Raw genomic sequence first — 24031 nt, 5'->3', positions numbered from 1 at the left:
CACACACATTCCTCTCACCATGAAATTCCATCATTTGGCATCCTCTCAGATGTTCACACAGACCACTGAAGTGCCACGGGTTTAGGACCTCCATATATTTGTTCCCTATAGCAGGGGAAGGCACTGCACCGCCGTGCGAATGGCCGAGGAGCCCTGCCCCAGGGGTGAAGTGCCGTCCTGCGCACCCTCTCCGGCATTCCCAATCTGCAAGCACCTCACTGCCTCTCTCRGAGCAGCTCCAGCCCGGGCACCATCCCCAAGGCCTGCTGGCCTCCTCCCTCAGCTCCCCCTCTCCAGCCCCCTCACCTGGGGAGACCCGGGGGAGGGGGGGATTCGGGCTCCTGTCATCTCTTTCAGCATAAGAAATCCCCCAACATGTGTATTGTGGGGGTYTGTAGTCCCGTGATGCGGATTCCTCACTCTGCCCCCATTTCCAGTCCCAGCTCTTTGCATATCAGGGCTTTATCCTTCTGCCTTGCTCCCAGATCTAAGCCAAATCTTTCCTTACCAATTTTCTAACCTCACTTGCTTCCCCTATTTCCTCCCCAATAAGTGCACGCGTGCACACACACATACAGAGAGAGAGAGTCCAGTGCTTCCACTTCTGCTTTTCAGTCATTTTCCTATTTCATAAAGCCCGGGCCCTAACCGTAGAGGAACTCAGATGAAAGCAGAATTGAAAAATAAATAAACATGACATAYAAGAGTTGCTGAAAAGGAAGGTTTTGGCCAGTTCTCCCTAACAAGGCCACATAACAGAAGAAGGCATGTCTTAAGTATCATCGTACCAGAAGCCAAATTTCAGGTCAATGCTCCAAACAGTGGCCATCTTGGGACTTCTCTACAGAATAGCCTAAACTTTTTCTAGCAGAAAAAAAAAAAAAAAAAGTCAATGCTCCAAACAGTGGCCATCTTGGGACTTCTCTACAGAATAGCCTAAACTTTTTCTAGCAGAAAAAAAAAAAAAAACATCCATTCTCCCCTAATCTTGTTCCCAGGCATGGATTATCCAATTTGGCCATTTGAATTAAAATAAATAATTAAAATATAAACAAAGTATAGCAAATTATTTTAAATATTTTACATTCAGAACAATACAGTAATACTACATCATCAATAAATAAATTATAGCCTGAGTACACAGCAAGAACTTCAGCTCAAAGTATGCCAAAGTCTCAACTAATTGAAAAGATGGTTTCATGACTCTTTAAAGTCGAGTGATCTGAAGTGCAGAAAGCATTACTACTTAAAATTTTAACAATAATAATTTCTATCCAGGCATGAAAGAGAGCTGTAAGAGTTGAAATTTAAAAATGATTTGATGTATCTTGTGCCATCTGGTAAAACTGTACCCTTGACAGCTACGCTGTAACTTCAGACAAATATCAATCAAGACAGCAAATCAATAAAAGGAACAAAGGTGATTACTCAGGGTTATAATTCCTCAAAAACATGTATTCATGAAATACTATACCAGGAAAATTCAGTGGTAATTCCACTTTGGCTGAAAACTGGCTGTCTTCATTATTCTCACAGATACTTGCTATGAGCTTATTAATTTTGAACCCAATAACTTTAATCACTTCTCCTGTTGACAGGCAGCATTCATTTCCAAACATTTCATAGATGGAGCCTGAAAAGAAATACAAAAGGAAAGAAAAGTGATATTCAGCTTTTTTCTCCCATTTTTTTCAAAAATCCTCATCTCTTTGAATGAAAGCAAAAATACCTTTAAAAAATTGTATGAAATATCCTTAATCTACATTAATAACCTGATTCTAATCTTCTTCCTTAGTGTCACAAGCAAATCCATCTCATGACTTCAGTTATCTCTAAGCCCTGTACATTGTTCTTAGATATATGTCTCCATACCGGCAAGGACCAGCATTTCAAAGTTATGATTCTGAAATGGAATGACTCTGAGCATGGGTCCACCTAGGTCACCAAGGACAGCCTCAGCAAAACAGCAGGCAGTGGAACTGAGGCAGGAAAGGTCCCTGTGCACAATGCAAGGCGTACAGCATACCCTATAGAAAACAACAGACCGCAACAAAGGACAGAAAACACAGACTCTGCGAGATGCCCTGAGAGAGATCAGAAGATGACAAAATGCAACCAAGTTTTGAAATTTCTACAGTAACATGAAATCTCAAGAATGTACAAGAAATGTGAAAGCTGATAACTTCTCAGCAGTAATCCTAGGAAGTGGCCCCTGCCCCATGCTGTAGCAGAAGAAAGCTCTCCTAGAAACTACTGGTTCTTCCCTGGCAAAAAAAAAAAAAGGTTCTTCTGTTGTCTGTGATGTTCAGAAGTTTAATTTTTGAGTGTATGAACAAGACAACCCAATCAAGCATTTCAGAGATTCTTCAGCAAAACCTGGGATGCCAGGTCACCCTACCATATACCTTTTCTGGCCTAGCTGTGGCCAATCTCTGCTGTTTCAGAGGAGGAAGGGAAAAAAAAGAAAATAAAATGAAATCAAAACAAAAACCAAGTTATGCAGAAGACGGAAAATTCTCCCTGGCCCCTGGAGGAGATTAGCAGAAGCTTTGAGGCATGGGATTAATTAATTATATAAAGGCAGTGCAGCAAACACATGAGGATTAAGTCTTCTTTCAATTCCATTTGTAGATAGCATTAAATTGAACACAGAAAGCCTCTCATCCCAAATGTTAACTTTAATGCCAGCATCAGTTCTTCTGATGCTGTGCAATTCCTTCCTTGAATTTATTAATCTCCTTCTGAAATTATTTGAAAATGCTCTTTCTTTCTGGAATCTCAGTGCAGAACGTCATTTCCTTCATGGTGAGAAACCTTATTCTCATTTCTACTGTTTTGGAAACACTGTTTTTGCTGCATGTACTTCTTTGCTCTACTTCTAACATTGTTCATCTGCTTGAATACATTTTTCTTTTCTCATTTTCATTCCTTTCTCTCCAAAACTATTTACAAGTKAATTTTGTCCCTTCCCTACACATATTTTTGATGAAAATCTGCAAGAAACAAGTTCTCTTAATTTCCTCTGAGAAGATAGTTTTAACCTTCTACAATCCTTCCAGTAGCCCTTTCTTGCATCTTCTTCAAGCTTTTTTTTTTTTTTTTTTTCCTTTCCCCTTTTAATCTGGGTAAACCAGAATGGTCTCAAGCAATGAGAGATATTTAAAACTGGACTTTCGGCTATACAGCAGCTTTCAATAATTGAGACAGTCTGTATTCAGCTATTGCCATTGCTTGCAGAACTCACTACCTATAGAAAGTAACAATATCTACTACATGGCTTCCTTGTTAGGTGGAAAGAAAAGCTCTGCCTTTTTTTTTTTTTTTTTTTTTTTTTTTTGCCAAGTGTCCTATCAGAAATGCAACTATTAGTCTGGCAATTTTTTCCTAATGTTCACTAAAGGTTAATTCCAGACACAACCATATCCCTGGCCTAACAAGTCTGGGATATAATTATCAACTCTTCTGCAGCCCTTGCGGGAGACAAGCACTTCACTGCCACCACCTCCACCTCACTGGATGTCACTGAGACACCAACCTCAGGAAAAGTCATTCTGATGTTAGCCTGAACTCAAAGTCTCTGAGGAGCACCACACAGGCAACAGCTTTATGTCAAGACAGGAAAATAAATAACAGTAACATTGAGTAACTGATTAAGTTTATTCTATTGTAAAATAATGTCTGAGCAAACTTTTCTGTTGCCTGTGGATTTCTCTTGCAATTGACATGGCCATCAGGAAATCCCCAGATGCTACCCTGAGGAAGACAGGTACCGATGCAGGTACCAATGACAGGTACTTTCACCCCTGTGCAAGGGGAATCTAGACAAAAAGTTACGTGGCAGATGCTTTTGGCAAGCTGGAGGTGGCAACATGCAATTGCGTCTTCTACACAGGATCAAGGGGACTGGTATATTTAGACTCCAAACTCCCCAGCAGGTTATTGACTTTCTGCTGCACATCAGCATGCTGCTTAGCATCATGCTCACATATATTAACCACAGTCAGGTGAAAGAACATGCTGTTGATGCAGTCTTTCAGCTAATCTAGTACTAAGCAGAAAACCAGGAGAGCTACTAACCTTTAACTATAAAAGAACAATCTGTTTTTCTTACTGTAAATACACTGCATAGTTGTTTGCTCTCCCTTTAKCCCCCAAGCAATTCAACATTGACTAACTCAGCTGTCTTCACTGGATATTGCTACAGCTCCCATCAGTAGCCTGGCTGCTGCTCTAACAAACACATGAGGAATTATCATAGCTCTCATTGCTTTAGCTGAGCTCCATAGGATATTTTATGACAGTCAGAAAAGTATATATGCAATACTTATTTCATATTAGAGTGAGAGAGGGAGAAAGATTGAACAGTCGTGACGAGGGTAATATTCCTTTTGTGCTGAAGTACCTCCCTCCTTTCATCAGACACAGTACAGAGATCACAGGCAACCACAGTATTATTAGATAGAGGGAATCCCAGAAGACCCAATATGATGGACTCTGCATTATAGAAACATGGAAAGATGAGCAAAGGATTCCAATATTCTTGCTCCCTGAATGAATATTTGCAAAAACATAGTCAAAATGCTAGCTTATTGCTTCTTGAATCTTTTTTGTTCATTGTAGATTTACAGCTGGCCGCTCCAAATTACCTCACTTGAAAATAGACCCCTAGAAACCATTTACCATCTGAAAGTAACTACACTGACTAATTATGGGCTCCAGGCACATTTGCTTTCATCTTCACTAGACAGCTTTTTGTAAGCCTTTCACTAGATCCAGTTGAGACCCACTGTGCGCCTACATGCTAGGCAGTGCTGATCCGTAAGAGCATAGAGACAGGAYGAGTCAGTCTTCTGGTGGCCTCACTGACTTTGGGTGACTTTCAAATAAAGTAGTAACTGGAGTAGAGCAAACTAAGCAAATGCCCTGAGGGGAAGAACTGAGCAATTAAGAGATTGAACATCTCCAAAAAAATTGTATGATTGAAGATTAACCACTATTTCGATCTTCAATCTGTATCCACAGCAGAGTGCATCAAGAAATAAAAAGGAGAGTCAGAGGAGGGCCCTGTTTCTGATTATGGTTGGTTCTGAAGGACTTACTACTTGTATCCAATCTGCTTTCCACAGGCACAATAGGTTAACTGTAAATTGTACCGCAGAGAGTTTGAGAAGTCCTATCTTCCACCACAAAATAGAAAGTATAAATAGAGCTAGCAAAAAAGTGAAAACACTGATCGGGTTTTGACAAGTCCAAGGCTGAAGAGCCAATGGCAATATCCACGAGAAGAGGCTAGCTACTTCTGCCAAACACTCAAAAAAAGATGACTGGACAACCCAAAAATTAGCCTTTGACAAAGAAATTAGAATTTTCAAAAAATAAGAAATACATAAAACAGTCTAGAGGGTGAATAGTGGCCTGGCACTGTAGAGATGGCAGAGAATCTGAAACACGACAAGAAAAGGGTAAAATACACAAGAAAAGAGAAATCTGCACTCATAAAAGAGATAAAGTACCTGARGCGGATAAGCATATGGAGTTCAAGCTGGAGTCTACAAAAAGCATTACATGGAGCTGCAGGCTCTCTTGCAAACATCAAGGGCCAAGATAATGCATTCAGGAAAAGATGGATTATAAATGCCAAACTACAAGCCACTGAAAGAATGTGCACAGAACTGACATACAGGGCTGCTGCAGCACTTCAGCTCCCAGGGTCTTTCATTAGAACAAAACATAACATTGTTGCAGAAAGCAAATGGATCATGAATCTAAAGGCATCAGTTCTAGGGAAAAAARCAATATTAAAATTAAGACTTAAAAAGTCACAGGTTTGAGTAAGAAAAAAAAATCAAGAATTATAGGAGACGAGTGTCCTGCCATCGAAGAAATAAACTGTTAGTGGATACAGAATCCACTGGCAAAGATAATGCTTTGTACTATTATCAAGGAAAGTGAAYGTGTTCTTTAATATAAAAAGGCAAAAGAAAAAAAAGCCATATTTTTGGCCTCATTGAGAAGGGAAAGGGAATTAAGCAGTTAGGAAGGATGTTTTAAGTCTTCTGAGTGGTAGAGACGCTCTTAACAGCATAGAAGTGCAGAGTGCCCAAGTACAGCAGGATTCATGGCCAGAGGAAAGTACCTTTCATCCTAAGACACGACCCAGAAGAGGAGCTGATTAGACAGCTTGAATAAACACAGAGTAACTGACACACATTGCTACATTTCTCCTTCAGTTAACAAAGTCAGAGACCAGCCGTGGCAATATTCGTAAATATGAGCAGATAGATCGGGGTGTGTGTGTGTGTGTGCGTGTGTGTGTGTGTGTGTGTGTGCATGCTGATAAACAGGTAGATGCCCACCCAAATTTCCATATTGATGGGCCTTAATTACCACATGGTCTCTCCTCCTTTATCAGATTCATTTGAAACAGACTAAGAGGTAGAAAGATTACAAGCATCGGAAGCTGGGAGGAGGATGGCCAGCAGACTGAGYGCACAATTGCAGAAGCCTCATTTTTAATGATACTAGGTTAAAAAGAAATCATTAAAAAATGTAACTTTGCTAGCCATTCAAGAACAGATTAATTCTGGGAGGGGTACGATTGTACCTATAGTATTGATTATAATCACACATTTGTCTGCAACTATATTGCCTTAGCCCTGATTTTAGCCCTTGCTTGGCGGTTTGCCTGGAATAGTACAATGAAGATTACATTCAGACAAGAAAACTGTTACCTGTGTGATTTGTCATCTAGGCTTTTGCAGCAAATATTTGTGCTGTTAAAAGGGAGGGAGGGAAACTACATGCTTTTCAAAAGGGACAATAAAAATTCTCTTTCCGTTAAAAGCCAGGATAATTAGTCTTAAAATGTTGTGAACATACCTGCTGTGCAACAGTGTAAACTTGAAAGATTTTACTTCAGCTGTGCAATGTGGACCCCCACATACAATATATTGAAAAATAAAATAAAATGGCTCTTTTAGTACATTTGTTTGTTGTTGCACATAAAGTCCCAGTGTTTTTCCCATTTAAGCCACAAAGAAAGTGTAAGATATATTGAAAATGTAAATCCAGTAACCTTAAGGACTAAGTCTTTTTGATTTGAGAAAGATGTATGCAATACAATGCAAAAAACATTTTAGCAAAACCTAGAGTAAAGCAGCTTATTCACGGTGATCAAACAATGCCCCTGAAGGCTGTAATTAAAGAGCTTGTTGCCTTTGAAACCACCTTTTTTGGATTGCTACTTTGTTCAATGAAAAACACATTTATATCCTTTTATAAGCTCATCTCTAGTTTGACAATCCATATTAGCAGCTGCTGTGATCACATCAAAGCAACCATAACAATTCGTTCAGTATCTTTTTCCTCCATCTTTCCTAAAATGTTAAGTAGCTTCACCACCCTCATCCCTATCATAAGCCCTTCTTTATTTGATTTATTTCTCATAGGTACAAGAAGAGTCTTTTCACATGAGAAACAACAGTATAAATTAAAAATACAATGAATGCCTGAGATGGATCATGTCGTTCTTCATGACATGGCATATGAGATACAATTGAGAGAAATATTTTATAATACACTCTAGAATAGCAAACATATAATTAATATTGCCCTTTTCCTTCCTCACAGCTCAGTCTTGTGTGGTGACTGCTCTAAGGGTGAATGTTGCACTGATGACAACAGGAAGCATGGCTCAAAGTTAAGTCCGTGACTAAATAGTAGTAATCTATCATTCTTACCTAACTCCCTCTCCTCGCAAACCTCTAGGCACTTCAGCAAGGAGGCCCAGGGAAAGTGATGTAATGAAGACAAAAGACCTGGCAAGGGTCATGCAGAGGATCATTCAGCAGAGCTGGAATTTGAACCCAGACTGGCTGACTCCCAGTCTAATAGCCTGTCTGCTACAGGGTTCTGCTAAGCACTTCCAAATAGCCCCGATTCATTTTTTCTCCTAACAAAGACCAACTTTTTCTCCTAACAAAACCAAAAGGCTTTGCAGGCCAAATACTAGGCACTGACTCCCTAGCTCCATGAGTCTGAATCCTTGAAGGAAAAAATTCTGCCTTTCATCTCTCAGTAGCACCCACCRAATTCGTCGCAGTTGGCAGGCTGAGAAGTCTTTGAAAGACGATCCAAAGAAGCAGGAACCTGGCTGCTATGCAAGCAGATGAAAGATGCCTCGACACATTTTGAAAGAGTAGAACTTTGTCCCAGTGTCCTTCTCCAAATGCTCCTTTCTCCACTATTATGTTGTCATCGGTTGCCCATATGGGTGCTGTCTTCCCAGATCAGAGGTGACTACATTTCAGTGGCTGGCAAGATGGTTCTGCTTTCATATAAAGACATGACCCCCTGGAGTATTCAGTCAGTCAGAATTACAATAGCCTGCTTCTGCTACAACACAGCTCAATTGAAATCACAGTTATATTAAAGCTGTTGCAGGCTCTCAAAGTAATRTGAAGGGCATAATGTACCTATAATTAGTGTCACTAAAAGAGATAGCATTCTTTATGGGCATTATTTAGGGGTTAGCCAATCCTTCAGAGTTTATGCTCTTTATCAAGAAGATAAATCTATTTTAAAGTTGTGGGGAGTAGAGTTTTGTTTATCAGTAAGTCATATTATGCTCTGATTAAGCAGTAGGGAAAAGCAACCTGAATTTCTGACAGTGAGAAGGTACTGGGTTTTTTTTTCACTCACACATCTCCTGAGCACCAAAGATGATAATCTGTATCCTGGACTTTCCACACTAAAACAAGCTAACACTGAGGGGTGGAGAGGGGTGGATAAAARGAGGCTGAAAATTATATTCACAGTGGCAGGCAAAGCATAAAGCATGCCTCCAGCTTCTCTCCCCAACCCCAGACYGTGACTACAAAGAGCATGAACCAGCTCTCTGGCTTTTATCCGCCACTTCCTTCCACCTCCAAAAGGTGCACCCATGTAGAAGTTGAACCCTACTGTGCCCACAGAATTCTCCAGAGGCTCAGGGYTAGTGGTGGTGACAGTGGGCACAGGCAGCATGCATTGCTATAGTAAATCCCCCATCAAGTGATGGAGCAACTCACTGGGCCGCATGACAGGACTTCATTTTTTAACATGAGTCTAAGCTACAAAAACCTGCTGATTTGGTCAGTCTGGGGCACAAATCCTCCAAGAGGGCTTGCTGCTGAATTGTCATGGAGGTAAATATCCTTCAAACAGCTGTTCAGAAATGGACATCCCATCTTGATCGTATCTAATTAAGCTGCAAAGGATATGATTTTTGCCAGCACAAAACCATCAAAAAACAAAGGCTGAAGATTTATCTTTTGCCATACAAAGTCAAACTTTAAATGTCAAATGCTTTAAGCCATTTCAATCAAAATGGAATTTTTTAAAAAATTACTTCTGCAGTTTCTGATTTATTTCTTTCCTGATGGGTTTACGGCTTTTTTTTTTTTTCTTTTTCTGATTCTCGTCTATCCAGAGGGCTCACACTCTGYATGTGGCAGCACAGCTTTTATGCGTGCAGCACCCACTATAATGGAAAGAGCAAGTGAAACCACAGTTCCAAATGCAACATCTTTGACCTTTTGTTGGTTTTACCCTCACAAGTCGGAATTACTGCATTAATGAGGAGAATGCTGAAAGCTGCTTTTGAACAGCAGCAGTTTGTGATTTATTTAGTCTCATCCATTTTCTTTGCAGTAATACTTACTTTTACTTAAGGTATGTTTATTCAAGGCATTTAAGTATATGTTTAACAGCAAACATATGCTTTGTTGCACTGGATTTAAGCAAGATGTTTAAATTAAGTTGGATCAGGCTAGAGAGTTGAGCATGAATTTGGAAATGTATTTAAGCACCTTCCTCCACCAAGATGACAGCCCCRTTGTCCCATCAACCTCAGTCCAATGCAGCTAATGAGAAACAGCTAATAGAAACTAACACCATGTTTTCCCATGCACTGATCACTAGTTACTTGGGAGGGGGAAAAAAAAGGAAAAACTACTTCAGCAAGGTGGTCATGGACCAGCATATCATGAGACATTTATCCCAGCATCTTCCCTCCCCTCTAACTTCCTATGGCTGTCTCCTCCTCTCCCCAGAGCCCACTGTCTCTGAGTTTGTGAAAGGTGTCTTGGCATTTTTAAAGGAGGTAGGTTTATGTGTAGGGGAACATGGGTCCTGCTCCCACAGACCTCGTTCCTTCATCCCTTGAGGTCTGAGTGCAAGAACAAGCAGGGGCACTGCTCTTTGCTGCAGTGAACCAGCACTTCGAGGGTAACTTAAGGCAGCGGATTGATCTCTGCTTCGTGAAACAGGCCAGACAATTTGGATATTGCATCCACCCCCTATGCCATCCACAGAAAGGCTGAATGTTGCTGAAAGAAAAAGCCCACAAGGAGACACTCAAAACAGCTTCCCCATGAATTCCAGCTACAGAGGGTCAGATTTTTCTCGCTGTATTGGGATGAGTCATCCCACTGAGGGCAGTGATGTGAATAAAATGAGCAATATTTGACCCATAAAAGTTAGGTTTTGTTCTCATATTACATTCACTGAAAGGCACTTTCCTTCTTGTTCAGAATAAAACATGTTTTCGAAGCAGTCTGAACAAGTACAGGAGAGTTTCAGTGGTACATATTAATAGAAAGAGAAAATGTACCAACATGCTCTGACTACTGACCACTGAAGAGAAGTCATACAATCTGTTACTCCTGCTGCACCTAGGGATCTGGCTCTTAACTGCTGAATCAAGGAGAAGGGAAGCAACAATGTTCATGGAAAAAAAAAACTCTTCCACTTTCACAGACGAATTTGGCTTCTATATCTGTAAAAATGGGTCAAATTAGCAAGGGCAAGCACTGTACAATGTATTTCTACTATTTCATGTATAATTTTCCTTTTGGCTTTCACTCAGATAAGACTCCACCCAGTAAATGCAGAGGTTATTCGTATTGATCCTCCACCTCTAAGATGTACAACTCTAATTGCCTTCATCAAAGCTGTTAAATGTTGTTCTTGTTTTAGCCCCTATTTAAATTGTATTTTCTAAAGAAAAAGCACCTTTGATAGCCATGAAGAGGCAGCTTGCTTATTTAATTCATATGTATTACAGATGACATAACCTTCCATTTTCATTGACTTATTGGCTTTTCACACTGATAAGGAAAGCAGGATTTGTTCCTTCTAGGTTGTTGTGAAATTAGTTTTTTTTAAAAAAAAAAAAGTACTCCATCCTACATGATCATTTTCTAACTACTAGTGTTGAGAGTTATTTCTTGTCTAAATTAGAACTTGAGCAGCTGAGGCTTGACATACACGGTTTCTTCTTGTATTTAGTTTGCCTAACTGCTGTTACAGGATTAACAAGACTTTTCATAATTGGTTCCAGGGCTCTGCTGATGGCCAGCTGAATCCATCACTGCCCTKAAAGGCTCACAGAATTGCACTCTGGAAAGATGCTGTTTCCCAGTAACAGAAGCAGAAAGGGTGAAATTGAAACTGCAGAGACAGCAAGCAGGCATAGATTTGCAACAAGCAAAGGAAAACCAAGAGGAACCATGAGCCTAAGCATGTTCATGTGCTTTATGGCTCACCTAAGAGAGTTTTTAAATGGAGCTATTCACATTCTTCAAAGAATCAGTGCATCCCCAAGTGCTTTGTTTAGCATTGCCTCTATATACGGCTGTCAGAGTAGCAAACTACCACTCGGAGACAGCATTTGCACCTGGCAATGTTGAGCATCTTAATTCTGGGTCTAGAAGGATCAGGCTCAGAGGATGTTAACCGTGGATGTATACGTGACCCTACTGTTGTCTTTTCCCACCAYTTTTATCCTAGCAATGACAGGACTGGCGCTTTCCAGATCCCCTTGAAAGGGAGCACAGAGAGCAGCATTGCATTTATAGCCTGCTTCTTCATTGCACTCCCAACCTGCAGAGTTGGAGGCTGCTGGCTTAAAAAGTCCTTCTGACCATAAAAAAGTAGACAGCATAAAGCTTCCTGACAAGTCTCACGGGTCAGCCGTAAAGAGGAGGCATTCTGGCACTGCGGYTTACTCAACACACATACTGCTTTTGAACAGCCAAACTGCACTGAGGAGCTACTTTGTACTGGACAAATTCCAATCCTTGGGGCCCTAATCACGTCACTGATGTGTGCATTTGGCTTCTGGGGAATAAAACAAGGCAGTGTGGGATCTGTGGTTAGGCAAAACAAAAATGGTGAGACTGCAGGTAGAGAACATAGTGAGCGGCACGAAACACCGACAGAGTAGCTGTCTTGATTAGGTCCACATTTTTCACTATTAAAGTTTGGCACTTTTTACTATCCTACCASTGGTTAAATTAAGCCTGCAGAATATTAAATTCAATTATCCATAAAATAATTATATCAGTATTAAAACAGACATAATTTTTGCAACATAAAGATGAAAGCCCATACTTGCCCGCTATCTGTAAAAACCACCGGCAATACAGTACTCAGCTCACTAAGCATCAATATTTACTAACATATTCAAAGAAAGACATTCAGTCAATCAAACCAGTTTCCAGTGGAGTTTCAGTAGTTTAATTTTCTAATAACATATTTTAATGAACTATTAAATTGTCATGTACTTCAGTCTGTATTATAGTTTCTTTCTAATCACTGCTGATTACCAAGATATTTGTATCCGACAAACATGCTCTCATTTTATTATCAACCTTCCCATTTCCTTCAGTTATTCAGCTACCCAGTTTCTATAGCAGTAAATGTTAGGACAAGAACAGTGAACAGCAGAGCCCCAAAAAACTGCCTGGAGTGACATCCCCGGGCTTGGCAGAGCCACCCTTTCCTCTCACCTATCCTCCTGTTTCCAAAAGGGGGATGATGACCATTTCCCCACTTCTGTATGACCCTTTGAGTGTGATGAAGCAAAAACACTTCGGAAGAACTCGGGTTATTGCTGAAAAACCCAAACATGTTCATTCTAAGGAGATAAGCCATGTAAGGCAAGTGCTATTTTTGCATTCAGTCCTGTGTGCAATGGCACAAACAGTTGTAGATAGTGACTATAGACTGGGTCTCTGACTACGCCACCGCACGCTAGTGGAAGGAAAGGAGGCTACGAACATGGGGGTACGCCCAAGCTCCTCAAATCTTAGCTATCGAGCCCGAGGCAAACAGGGTAGCACTTCAGCTCACTCCAAAGTCCAGACACMGTGTGAAAAATGCTGCAATTTCACAACTGGTATTATCTCAGGGAAAACAGATCTTGTGTTTCAAGCCAGGAACAAAGAGCTGTTCGTCAGAGAGGTGGCTAGATCTCAGCATTCATCACCAATGGCAAAAGATATACAAAGTCCAAGTTCAATCACCTTTAGCCTCTCTAGAATAAAGTATTTTGAATTGAAACAGGGTCTATGTATTCCAGCCCATTTGCATTTTTGGCAACTACAGTTAAATGAATCATAAATTCTTTAACAGTAGCAGGAACATCATTTTGTATAGGCCTACARAGAAACTATTGGTTGAATGGGTGCRAACAGCACAAGTTTCCAAGTTATTCTCCTCCGTGGGTTGCAATAGGTGGGCCCACATCTAAAAACAGACACCTAGATAGTATTTGGTGCTACATAGGTATGAAGGCAGAATGGGATCTTCTACAACTTTCACTTGTTTTAATCACTTCTGCCCAAGGRCAAGCAAATTCCACTCTCACCCTGGAGCCTGACAGGGCAGCTTCTAAAGGATCTCCTCGCATGGAAAAAGTACATCTATCCTYCTAAAGGCTCATACTTCCAGAGCTACTGAAACTCTCTCAAAAGCAGYGAGGCGAATTTGCAAGTTGTGTGTTTGTAGAATCATCTAAAACTAAATGCAGTTTAAAGATAACGTTGCTTGCAGATTGAATAAAGGAAGGTTCATCTCCATGGCATACCAGTGTATTTCATAAGGCTACAGAATAAATTAAGCTCTCTGCTGTCTCCTTACCGCAGCCTTCATTGGTTGGTTGGTACAGCTTTTATTTGACAGCTCCAATGGATTTATTAGTTATTTATTTATTGCATTTGCCACTCTGTTGAGCAGCTGCTCAACCTGACATTAAGAAACCCTGCATTTTTTGGTGTGGAGAGGACAACACACATAGCATCCCCAATGTGTAGATTCTTATTATTTTAATTTTTTTTTTCCTAGAAGCTTATTCATCCCTTGTGATTGATCAGTTTCAAACAGACYCAACACTGTAATGCTTTAAAAATAAATCTCTTCCCTTCCTATCTGCATGGTCTACTAAGAATGCGTTAAGAGTCACTGAAACCTGAAGCATAAAATAGCTAATCCAAGCAAGAATCAGCTGGCTAGGCTGATTTCATAGAGGGTTGGCAGCTAGTAAAATCAGCACACAAATGCTCTGATTTGATCCCTGCAACTAAGCAATAAACCCATGTTCCCTGTCAATAGACCTGCCATTATCCAGAATGTGAGTGCTGGTATATTGGATGTGATAAGAGAAAGCAAAAAGGTTGTTAAGCRGAAAAAACTATCCAAGGAAGGACTAAAGAATGGTTGTCCTAATGGAAATTCAGACTGTACAAAGTRGTGCACTCTCCTGTTTAGTAATATAAGAGGAAAAAGCTACTTCTGACTCTGTCTGAAGCACTGCTCTCRCTTCAGAAAAGGCAATATAAATCATAATGCAATCACAGAACACTGTGTTCACTTCTGCTGCAAGGCACAGAGGGAAGCAAAGCACTCAGGAAAGATCTGGGAGAGGAAGGCCCAAGAAGATCTTTGTAGCCCTCGATCCTGCAAACCTTTCAGGCAGACASCAACTCAAACTTCCATGAAAGCAGAGAGAGGAAAAAACACAGGCGTATTAGCGGACATCAGTGTTCTAGGCACTTAGGGATATGTCATTTTGTTAGAAGAGGGAGCCAAGTAGCACTTCTTTATCAGTGACCTGCTCACTGTATAAGCAAGAAATATCTGGAGGCATATTAGCGTTGCATATAGCTTGCTGTTGGAAAAGTGTACAAGTATAACAGAGTGGAAGCCCCTAGAGCAGAGGGCAGAAGAGTTTGCACTGCCGAAGGTTTAAGAAGCACCAGAGCAGCACAAGGGGTCCAGCTTTTAGTGCAAACATTTCTGGGTCTGCRCGGCACACTACTACCCCTTCCCAAGGCTGCACAGGCTCTTTTACTACAGGCAGTTATCAGCAATAGCCTTTTCCTCGTCAAGGGAATGAGAGGAGGCTATCACAGAATGGCTCATATCCTACACTGGAGTCTCGGCTGTTTACTTGTTCTCAAGCGTGGCATATGCCTGCACAGTAAATTGAAGCATGTACTGAAATACCTCAACTCTGAAGACAAAGTGGTCTGAGCTTTACCATCCATTAGCAGCAGGACACAAACTGAAGCGACTCTGGATATACAACCTGCCAACAGCTGGGCTACTATGAATTCATCATGGTATTTTGTTTTCATATGTACATATACTTACGTATATCCACACACAATTTATATTCCTTCTGCTGCGTAGGTGTATGGAAAGAGGTAAATATGATGGCTACTCTAACTTAAGAAATTTTCTTCTGGCTTTTAGTTGAAATAAATTCCATTCTTCCTCCCTTACACAGTAATATTTTCAGCAAGATTTTAATTCCTTTCAGGTTGAAATCAAATTCTTGGCCCATTTTAAAATGGAAAATATAAACAGGTCACATTTCAAAATGAGGAAAGGGCAGAAAATCACATTTTCAGAAGTTATTAGTAATTTTGGTCAAGTTTGTTTCCCAGAATGCTACTTCAGTGGCACATCAGTAAGAACTGCATGTCCTAGGCAGTTTCTAAAGCAGTCAGGACAGGCAATTAGGAGCACTATGATAGCAGCTTAGGTTTTATTTCCCTCCTCAAGAGGACTGTAGTTGTGGGTGCTGGAGAGAAGGAATCTACCCACTCCAACCACAGGTAAGCTCAGTGGTTGCAGATTTTCTATGGCCACAGTTAATGGTAGCCACATTGTCTTTCCTGCTGCAGAGAAGCATGAGAATTTTAGATTAACATAAAGGCAGATATTGCGAATCCTGAAGCAGATATAGCTTCAGCTCATTTCATAAAGCCCCCTCCGTTTTATCTCGTGCAGCTCTAAGATTCCCTTTCTCACCTCTGGCTGGCAGGAATTTATAATGCTGTACTTTTCATTGCATAGTCCTATTTGCATAGGGTTCTTGCCTAGTACTTCCTCAAGCCACTGGGCTGCACTGGAAGGGAGATAACTTTTTTCCTTAATTGATAGATAGGCTTGACTAAACACTACATGGCATTTTTAYTGTCATTTAATGGAGTCCACACCCTGAACAAGTTCAAAAATTTTTCCCTCCAGTGCAAGCCTCTTTTCTATCCTTTCACTGTGCCTCATGTACAAGCAGAGCCCAACAATAAAAATTGCATAAAACAATCTCATGGAGATAGATAAGGCAAATCTAGCAAAACATCGCCCCTGCGATGCTCATGTCTAGCTCAAACACATCCCTTTCTATTGTTGCCACTGAGAAGCACCCTTACACGCAGGGCAGAACTTCAGGAAAATGCTTTTCCTTCTTGTCCCTCACAGTCACGTTCCAGTCTCTCTGTTTCTAATACAGAGAGCACTGCTCCTTGCCAATCCCAGAAGACCAGTGCTAGGTTTAATCAACTAACCTCTGTGATGTGATGTGAGACTGCTAGACCGACAGCTCTGTGCAAGTACAAAGCCAGTTTATGACTCATTCCAGGACTCTTTCCAGGATATGTTGAGGACTGTCTACAGCTATAGGGAAGCCTGCTCTCCTCTCTGCCTACGAGAAGGTGAGGTGTACTCCATACAAAGACACCTCCGAAGGCACTGATCATCGCACTTCTTTCTTCAAAGGGGAATTTGCATCTGGTGGGAAACGGCAAGGACAGCAGATCAGCAGCACCRTCCCTCTGCATATCCCCCTCATCCTTGTCTCAAGAGGGCCCTAATGTCAAAGACTCTAAAATCCTTGCCAAAATGCAACCAAAGCTCACCTTGGAAATAGATGCCTGACTGGATTTGGAGGACCCTGGGAAGGGCTCTGGGGTCCAAGGAATGAATGAACTTCTCCAGAGTAGATGCCATGGTCCGCAGCAAGGCAGCATGTGAGTTTAGTACTTAAAGACCAGGAAAAAACTTGTCAAGGTAGCAACACTGACAGCTTCCTACATGCTGCGCCTGGGAGAGCCATCAGGCTCCGTCACYGAGGGGAGGGAGGGGTAAAGAGGACGAGGGAGGTACTTCTGGTGTTTCACTTTGGTGGCCTCTTCCTCAGGCTGAGAGTCGGAGGGTTAGGTGGGAGGCAAGACACCRCGCGAGCGAAACTCCGAGAGCGGCCGCCAGCCGGGAGGTGTTCGCTACCTGTGCCTGTGCAGGTGCCGCGGCGGGCTCTGAGAAGTGCCGGGGGTTGCTATGGATACTGTTCAGTACGGATACTGAACTTCAGCGAGGGCAGGAGGATTTGCTACAGAACTCCATCTCATTGATGACGGCTATTGATTCGCTGCCTGGAAATAYTGATCTCATGAAAAGAAGCTATATCGGCTATATCAACCCTGCCTAAAGCAGGAAAAACCAGCACATTTGGGTTTTTTTTTTTTTTTTTGGGGGGGGGCAACAGAACAAAATAGTTTACTATTTATTCTCTTCAAAACCACAAACACCTTATGAAGAGACAAAATGAAACCCTTTTGTTCTGATGCTTTTTGCTGTCTTAAATATTGTAGCTGGGTTTAAGAAATAAAAATAGAATACAAATTACTTTTTATCATGCAAATGGGCATTAAACAAGAAYGCAGTTATGCAAGATGGCCATGATKTTTCTAATGAGACCAATGATTTTTTGGGGAGAGGGGTTCAAATCTGAGATGCTGCAATAAAGAACGAATTTTAGGAGGCTACCACTCAGTACCCAGCGAAAATCAGGCTGCATGGAGGGCAAACCCCCAGATTTGCTCCCTRCTCCACTATTATCAGCCTTATCAAGTGCTGTTATTTCAGCAAGACTCCTCAGAAGAGCAAGACCRTGCAGCAAACAAGCAGCAGAATCAGGTCACCACAAAAACTGAAGTGACTGTGATTGCACGGTCCCTACTGCTGCTCTCCTGGCTCCCAAAGGTGTCAGGGAAAGCAGGAAGCATGAGGACAAAATGGGGAGCGTGAAAACCAGTTGCGTATTTTCTAACGGCTCTTTGGCTGTGTTACATCTACATGTACAGGAGAGAATATAAGCTTGCTCATATATTGAAAGATAAAATGCTAACAGCAGGCACCCAGGTTTCTAAGGTGCAAGGCGGGAGCTGGGCAGAGTTTGTTACTTGATCTTAGCAAATGTTGCTCTAGAGAGAGCGAAGCGGGGGTTGAGCAGGGAGGCTGCAGGTGCAGAGCTCACTACTGCCAGTTGTTAACTTTGCAGGTGCTGCAGCCAAGCAAGACTGTGGGTCGAGGAGCGACAGGAGAATATGCACAGCCAACTACTCGTTGACTGTTTCAACACAAAAGACCCTTCCTTCCTTCCTCCCAACAACACACGCCTAAAATTAAGCAAATCTAATTTACGTGGGAGAGAGCAGAGGAAATTACTCACATTTGGTGGTATTGTGGTAATCAGAAGAGCCACACTGTAAAAAGCTTGTTCTTTTAGGGTGCAAAGCACTGAAGTGCATGACTGGTTTCAGCTATTTAGGTGGGACAGCTTTATATGATTAAAAACCAAAAGTGAGCAATTCTGACAAATCAAAGGCAGTTTTTTTACTGTACTCCTGCTCAGGTGGTCAGATATTTTGTCATTACTAGGAGGTGGACTTCACCTATCCACCCGGTTTTTATCTATGGAAAAAGATGTCTTAAGGCCACTTTTTAATGGTCCTAAATTCACTTATATTATTTGGCACTTTGACTCGATAAGACTGCCAAGAACACCACCACAAATACCATTTATCATGGACTGCAAATAGATGTAAAAATTAGCAACTAGTTTCAAAATTGCTTGACCCCAGGAAAGCAAATGTACAAAGAGGTATGGCATCTTGTACAAGAAAAATCAAAACAAAACCTGTTGGGGTTGCCAAGTCTGGTAACACAACRGAGATGAGGTTGCCAAAGCTCCATGACCCCAGGTCCAACCAGCAGTGAGCCTGAGCTTGTATTCCCAGGAGGCACAAATGCAAAACACACATATACTATGTRTATATATATATRTAGGCACAGCCAGCCAGGTAGACTGAAACACTCAGCACTCACACAAACACAAACTGCACCAACGGCCTCATCCTGTTTCCCTCTCTGGCTGGTCAGGAGGAAGGTCCATTAGTAGAAAAAAATTATGTATGTACGTATGTATTTATTTATAAATATATAGCGTGGATCCTTGCAGTATCTGGCCTTAGGCACTCAGTCCACRCAGTAAGTGACCCAGTGTCCCCAGCTGCTGGCACCTGAGCGTACGATCCTGAGGCCACAATCCTTGCCAGCTGCTGGTGCAGACCTGGGACTCATGGACACAGCATAAACATACAGAGAGACCCTCACCTAGGAAAACAGCTGGACATGGCTGCAATGGGGATCCAAGGCAGCCTGCAAGGATCAGGCACTGGCACAGCCAGATGTGGGCGCTCACCAGCACCAGTGATGCACCATCGGATCCTTTTCTCCCATCATCCCTCTGCTTTCCCACACTGATTCCTCCCAATCCACCTTGACCCCTTTCTCCCTTTGGTTCCTCCCTAAATATCCTGTAATAAGCCTGGCACTCTAAATTGCTCCCCCACACCCTGTGCTGAGCCCTAACCCTGCAAGGGTGGCCCCATCCAGATGGTGCTACAGAGCCTCTCCTGCATCAACAGCTGCCCCCAYCCAGGGCCAGGTGCCCCTGTGATGCCCTGGGGCGGGGGGGGGACTGGCAGGGGCCTTCCTCCCCACAGGACTTTGGAGGCCCCCCAACCAGGGTTGGGCTCTATGTACCTCCTTGGGTGCAGATGGGAGCCTTTTGGGGCTGAGACCTCCCTTGAGACAGGCCTGGATATGACTGGGGTCCCTCCAGCTGCCATTGCTCCTTGGGGCTCCTCCAGGTGTGTGAAGACCAGCTTTTCGCCACAAAATCTAACAAAACCCACTTAGTTGCTATGAGAGAATGTCTATATATAAATATGTATGTACGCTCTTCCAAAATTGCAATCCAAATCAGTAATGCCACCCACTGTTCATGTGTTACCAGAGGATCCCTAATCTCTGTTAGCACCTAAAGTGGCAAATGAGAAACAGTGATTTGTTTTCCTCAATGCTCTGCAGGAACTTTTTCCAGTTTGGTGTGCAATGCAAAGTGTAGGGGGGGAAAATCATCTGCCWTTTTCAAATCATCTTTCATCCTGAAGTGGAAGACTGTCACAGCATCATCCTGAACTGCTGGTAAAAAGAGGTCACTTTTTTGAGTTATCATATCAGAGATTAAATTTGCAGGAGGATCTTGACTTGGAAAAATTCATTTCACTCAACTGTAGTTTCAATACTGAAGATAAACTGGGTAAAATCCATGTAGACTGGACTGAGAGGAGGCAAAATCTGAACATGTTCTTCCCATACTGAAAGAACAGAGGTCACAAATCTCTCCTTATCACACCTCCTTTTCAGACTTCTGCATAATCAAAGAGTTTATAGGCACCTCCCCATTCCCTAGGTCCTGCAGGGAAGCAGCATTTCGTTTGGTTACTCCACCCCCTCCAGCGAACACCAAGCTGAAGGTCGACCCCAGCACCAAGACCTGCAAGTGCCAAAGCAGCTGGGAGTCACCATGCAGCCATGGGCAGCCTCTTAGGCCATGCAGGACACGTGCATGGACAGGAACTGGGGCTGCAGGGCAGCATGCCCTCTTCGCCACATACGTACCTCCTCGTGTTGTGCCCTTGGGGGTGGCCATGAACTAGCTGTAGGGGAATAAGCCTAAAAAGTAGTGGTTAGCTAACTCAGAAGAGTGGATAAAGTACAGAAGCTGCAAAACTGTTCCCAGGAATATTTTTCCAGAATGCTGATGAACACTCATTTGTTTTACGTACCCATTTTCATGAAGCCAAAATAGTGTTTGAAGTTTTCAAATAAAATCAATACCAAATTTGTGAGTTTTTGTGACTCTCTTGTTTTTAAGCTTAGCCCATTCTCAGTATAACCACAGCATTAGTTGAGCTGGCTGAAGGGAATCTTTTTAAAATGGTCCTGTAAATATGAAACCATTTTTTTACCATATTCTCCTGGGAATGTAAGTCGGCAAGGAGATATGCCCAATTTATTGAGTTGTGTTTCTCTTGTGTTTATAACAAGGGAAATGTGTTTGATATTTGAGCTGGCAGAACAATAATTCCGAAGAGGTGGATGCTTCAGGGTAACTGGGAACAGTTAAGACTTGGGAGGCAGATGTGACGGAGGTTTATATTSAACAGTTATTCTACCACTTGAATCAAACTGACGGTATTACAGGAAGTTCAGTGTGTGTGTGCGTGCACTTTTTTTTTCCCAGTGTAAGGTGGAAACTCCACCTGTCATTAAAGATAAAGTCGGACTAAACTGTAGGGAATTCTCCTTGACACAAGTGCATTGAGCTGTGAAATAATCTCCCAAGGGAACAAGTGGACACTTGGGGCATTTAGGTCGAGACTAAATATAGCACTGTGAAACACCATCAAGAGCAGTTCAGATAAAGAAAAGGAGATAGGACATYCATTCCCATAGGAGGAGATCAGCTGTAGTGTCACCATCGTTTATGTGAGACGACTGGCTCAATAGCTAAGTAGGGCTGAACAGTATCACAGTGAGGCCACTTCAGAGAGGAAGCCGGCACGAATCAGAGATTTCAGTGTCTGGGACGTTCCCCTCTCAGGCAGCACCAGCTCTGGCAGGATCTCACAGGTTTTTTATAGCCCATTTCAGCAGTAATGGACACTCAGCCAACAGTAGTGTCTTCACAACAGCCTGTATAGCATAAACTGATGATCTCAGTAGATGATTGCTTTTTCATCACTTGCCCCCATCATACACAAAAAGTCCAGACCATACAATGCCTTGCCTGTTGGAAGTCCCAGAGAGCCAGAGTTTGAATCAGCTAAAGATCTAATTGCCAATGCAGAGCTACAACATGATAATGGATCTCTGTGTGCAAGCTTTCCCTATGTGTAGGGGAGGCTCGCTTCCTCAGTAAAGCCGGACTGTCACCTCCAAAAGACTGAAATCATTCCTTCCAAAGAAGCCTAAGCTCTTGAGAGCAGAACATTTAAGTAATTTATCCTCTGGCATCTGCAACAGTTGCTTCTAATTTCCACCTTTGTGAAATACCTCATACTTCAGTAATCAAAAAGGAGGGGGGTTTTTTGTTTTTTTTTTAACATTCCAACTTCTACATGCAGCCCTGCTGATATTCACCCTTGGATGATTTGCTTTTCGTAGAGGGCTTTTTAATTCTGCATATGAAGACATAGCAAGATCCTGCAGAAGCTAAAACTTGAAATATAGTAGCCATATTTAAGAACAAGGATGGTTAACCACTGGGCTTTATACTACTTCACTGTTAGTCAAAGCCCTTAGACAAAGATAAAATCTGCCCTTCTAAAGATACTATCTTGCTCAGCTCCAGATTTTTGAGTTGATACAGAAATGACTGGATGAAAATGCTAACACCTTTGCTATGCAGACAAAGCTATGCAGAATTGCGATGGCTTCTTCTGGTCTTAAAAACGTGGAACATTTTAATTTCCTGTGATTGTATTGTGAACTTCTCTTTGTTTTCAAGAACTCCATTTTGGGTTCTTTGACATTGCCCTATGGCTCAGCAGAGAGATCTTAGACGTGCTCTTAGTATGAAATTTAAGTGGCTTAGTAGATGTGGAAAAGAGCCTGTTAGTAAAAGCTCCTGAGCCTAGAGGGATGTTTGCCAATGCATGACTCCAGTGAACAGTCTATTGAAGAACCAGGATCCCCCAGTGCTTTTAAAAGAACTGAAACATATGCACAAACATCACCTTCTGAAAAAATAATAAGTTTTTGGCTGACTATTTTTATGGACTGAACAATAATAACCTGTGGGTATTTCCTACATTTAATTGACTGATTCTATACCTACTGGAGTCAGAAAGGTCTTTCCATTGATTTTAATAGAGGTTGGAGTATATTCTTAACAAGGAAGTTATAGCTTTCCATTGGTTACAGCTTCCCACAGAAGCACTTTGCTGATAGTGCTGTTTTAAGTTACACTCCTGTAAAGAATACTGACATGCATTTCTCAAAGTTTCTTAAACAAGGATTAATTGCTTTGAGTACATCAGTAAACTATCGAAAACATATCTCCAGGACCCTCTCTCCTTCTCTTGGTAAGTCAATTAGCATCATGATCTTAATAAAAATATTTTGAGTTTTGGCACTGTGTAGGAATTTGACATTGAAAAAACCTTGGAAGGTTCAAGTGCTGCAGAGGCAGTTCTATTAACATATTAGTCAACCACAAAGAGATTGGTGTGACTGAAATTTCTAAGCCCTGCATTTGTATTGACTCAAAATCTCAAGCTAAAAATTCCTCCATCTGTTGACAGATATTAATTAATGTTACCTGCCTTTAAGAGGATAGATTTCTAAACATTTAGAAAATAATTTGAAGATAAAGTAGAATGCAAATTTTAATATATCAGACATTCTGGGCCTTTCCAGTACAAAGAACTACCTGTCAAAATGGTTAATGTTCATACAAAATGGGCCATACTTGGGACCCTTATTTTTTTTTTAATTACCAACATTTCAATGGCTAAGCAAATATCACACATTTCTAGCTTCTAACTTCTGTACTCACTCTGAGACATTGCTTTGCAGGGGAGACCCAAAGCAGAGAAATTATGACTTATCCAAGGTTGTAAGGAAAATCTATGGCAGAGCCATGAATTGTGTCCAGATCTCCAAAGCCCTCTCCATAGCCCAGCTCTCTCTAACCTGAGTGCTGCCACCACAGAACTAGTTTTCTATTCTTTCT

The 24031-nt window shown here is 41.7% G+C and overlaps 1 protein-coding gene across 1 annotated transcript in view; it reads right to left on the bottom strand.

Annotated features, from left to right (window-relative positions):
- The window catches only part of THEMIS (thymocyte selection associated), an 84956-nt gene extending 67841 nt beyond the window's left edge, over positions 1 to 17115 (bottom strand). The window contains exons 1-2 of the mRNA XM_085314102.1: positions 17025 to 17115; positions 1475 to 1633 (exon numbers count right to left, since the gene is read on the bottom strand). Of these exons, the coding sequence (XP_085170228.1) occupies positions 1475 to 1633; positions 17025 to 17115 (250 nt within the window). The remainder of the gene's footprint in view (positions 1 to 1474; positions 1634 to 17024) is intronic.
- Between the last annotated feature and the right edge of the window lie 6916 nt (positions 17116 to 24031).

This window comes from Rhea americana, unplaced genomic scaffold (genome assembly GCF_003343005.1).
Source record: "Rhea americana isolate MKP2758 unplaced genomic scaffold, rheAme1 scaffold_110, whole genome shotgun sequence".
Classification (NCBI taxonomy): domain Eukaryota; kingdom Metazoa; phylum Chordata; class Aves; order Rheiformes; family Rheidae; genus Rhea; species Rhea americana.
This window is presented reverse-complemented; position numbering and strand designations above follow the sequence as displayed.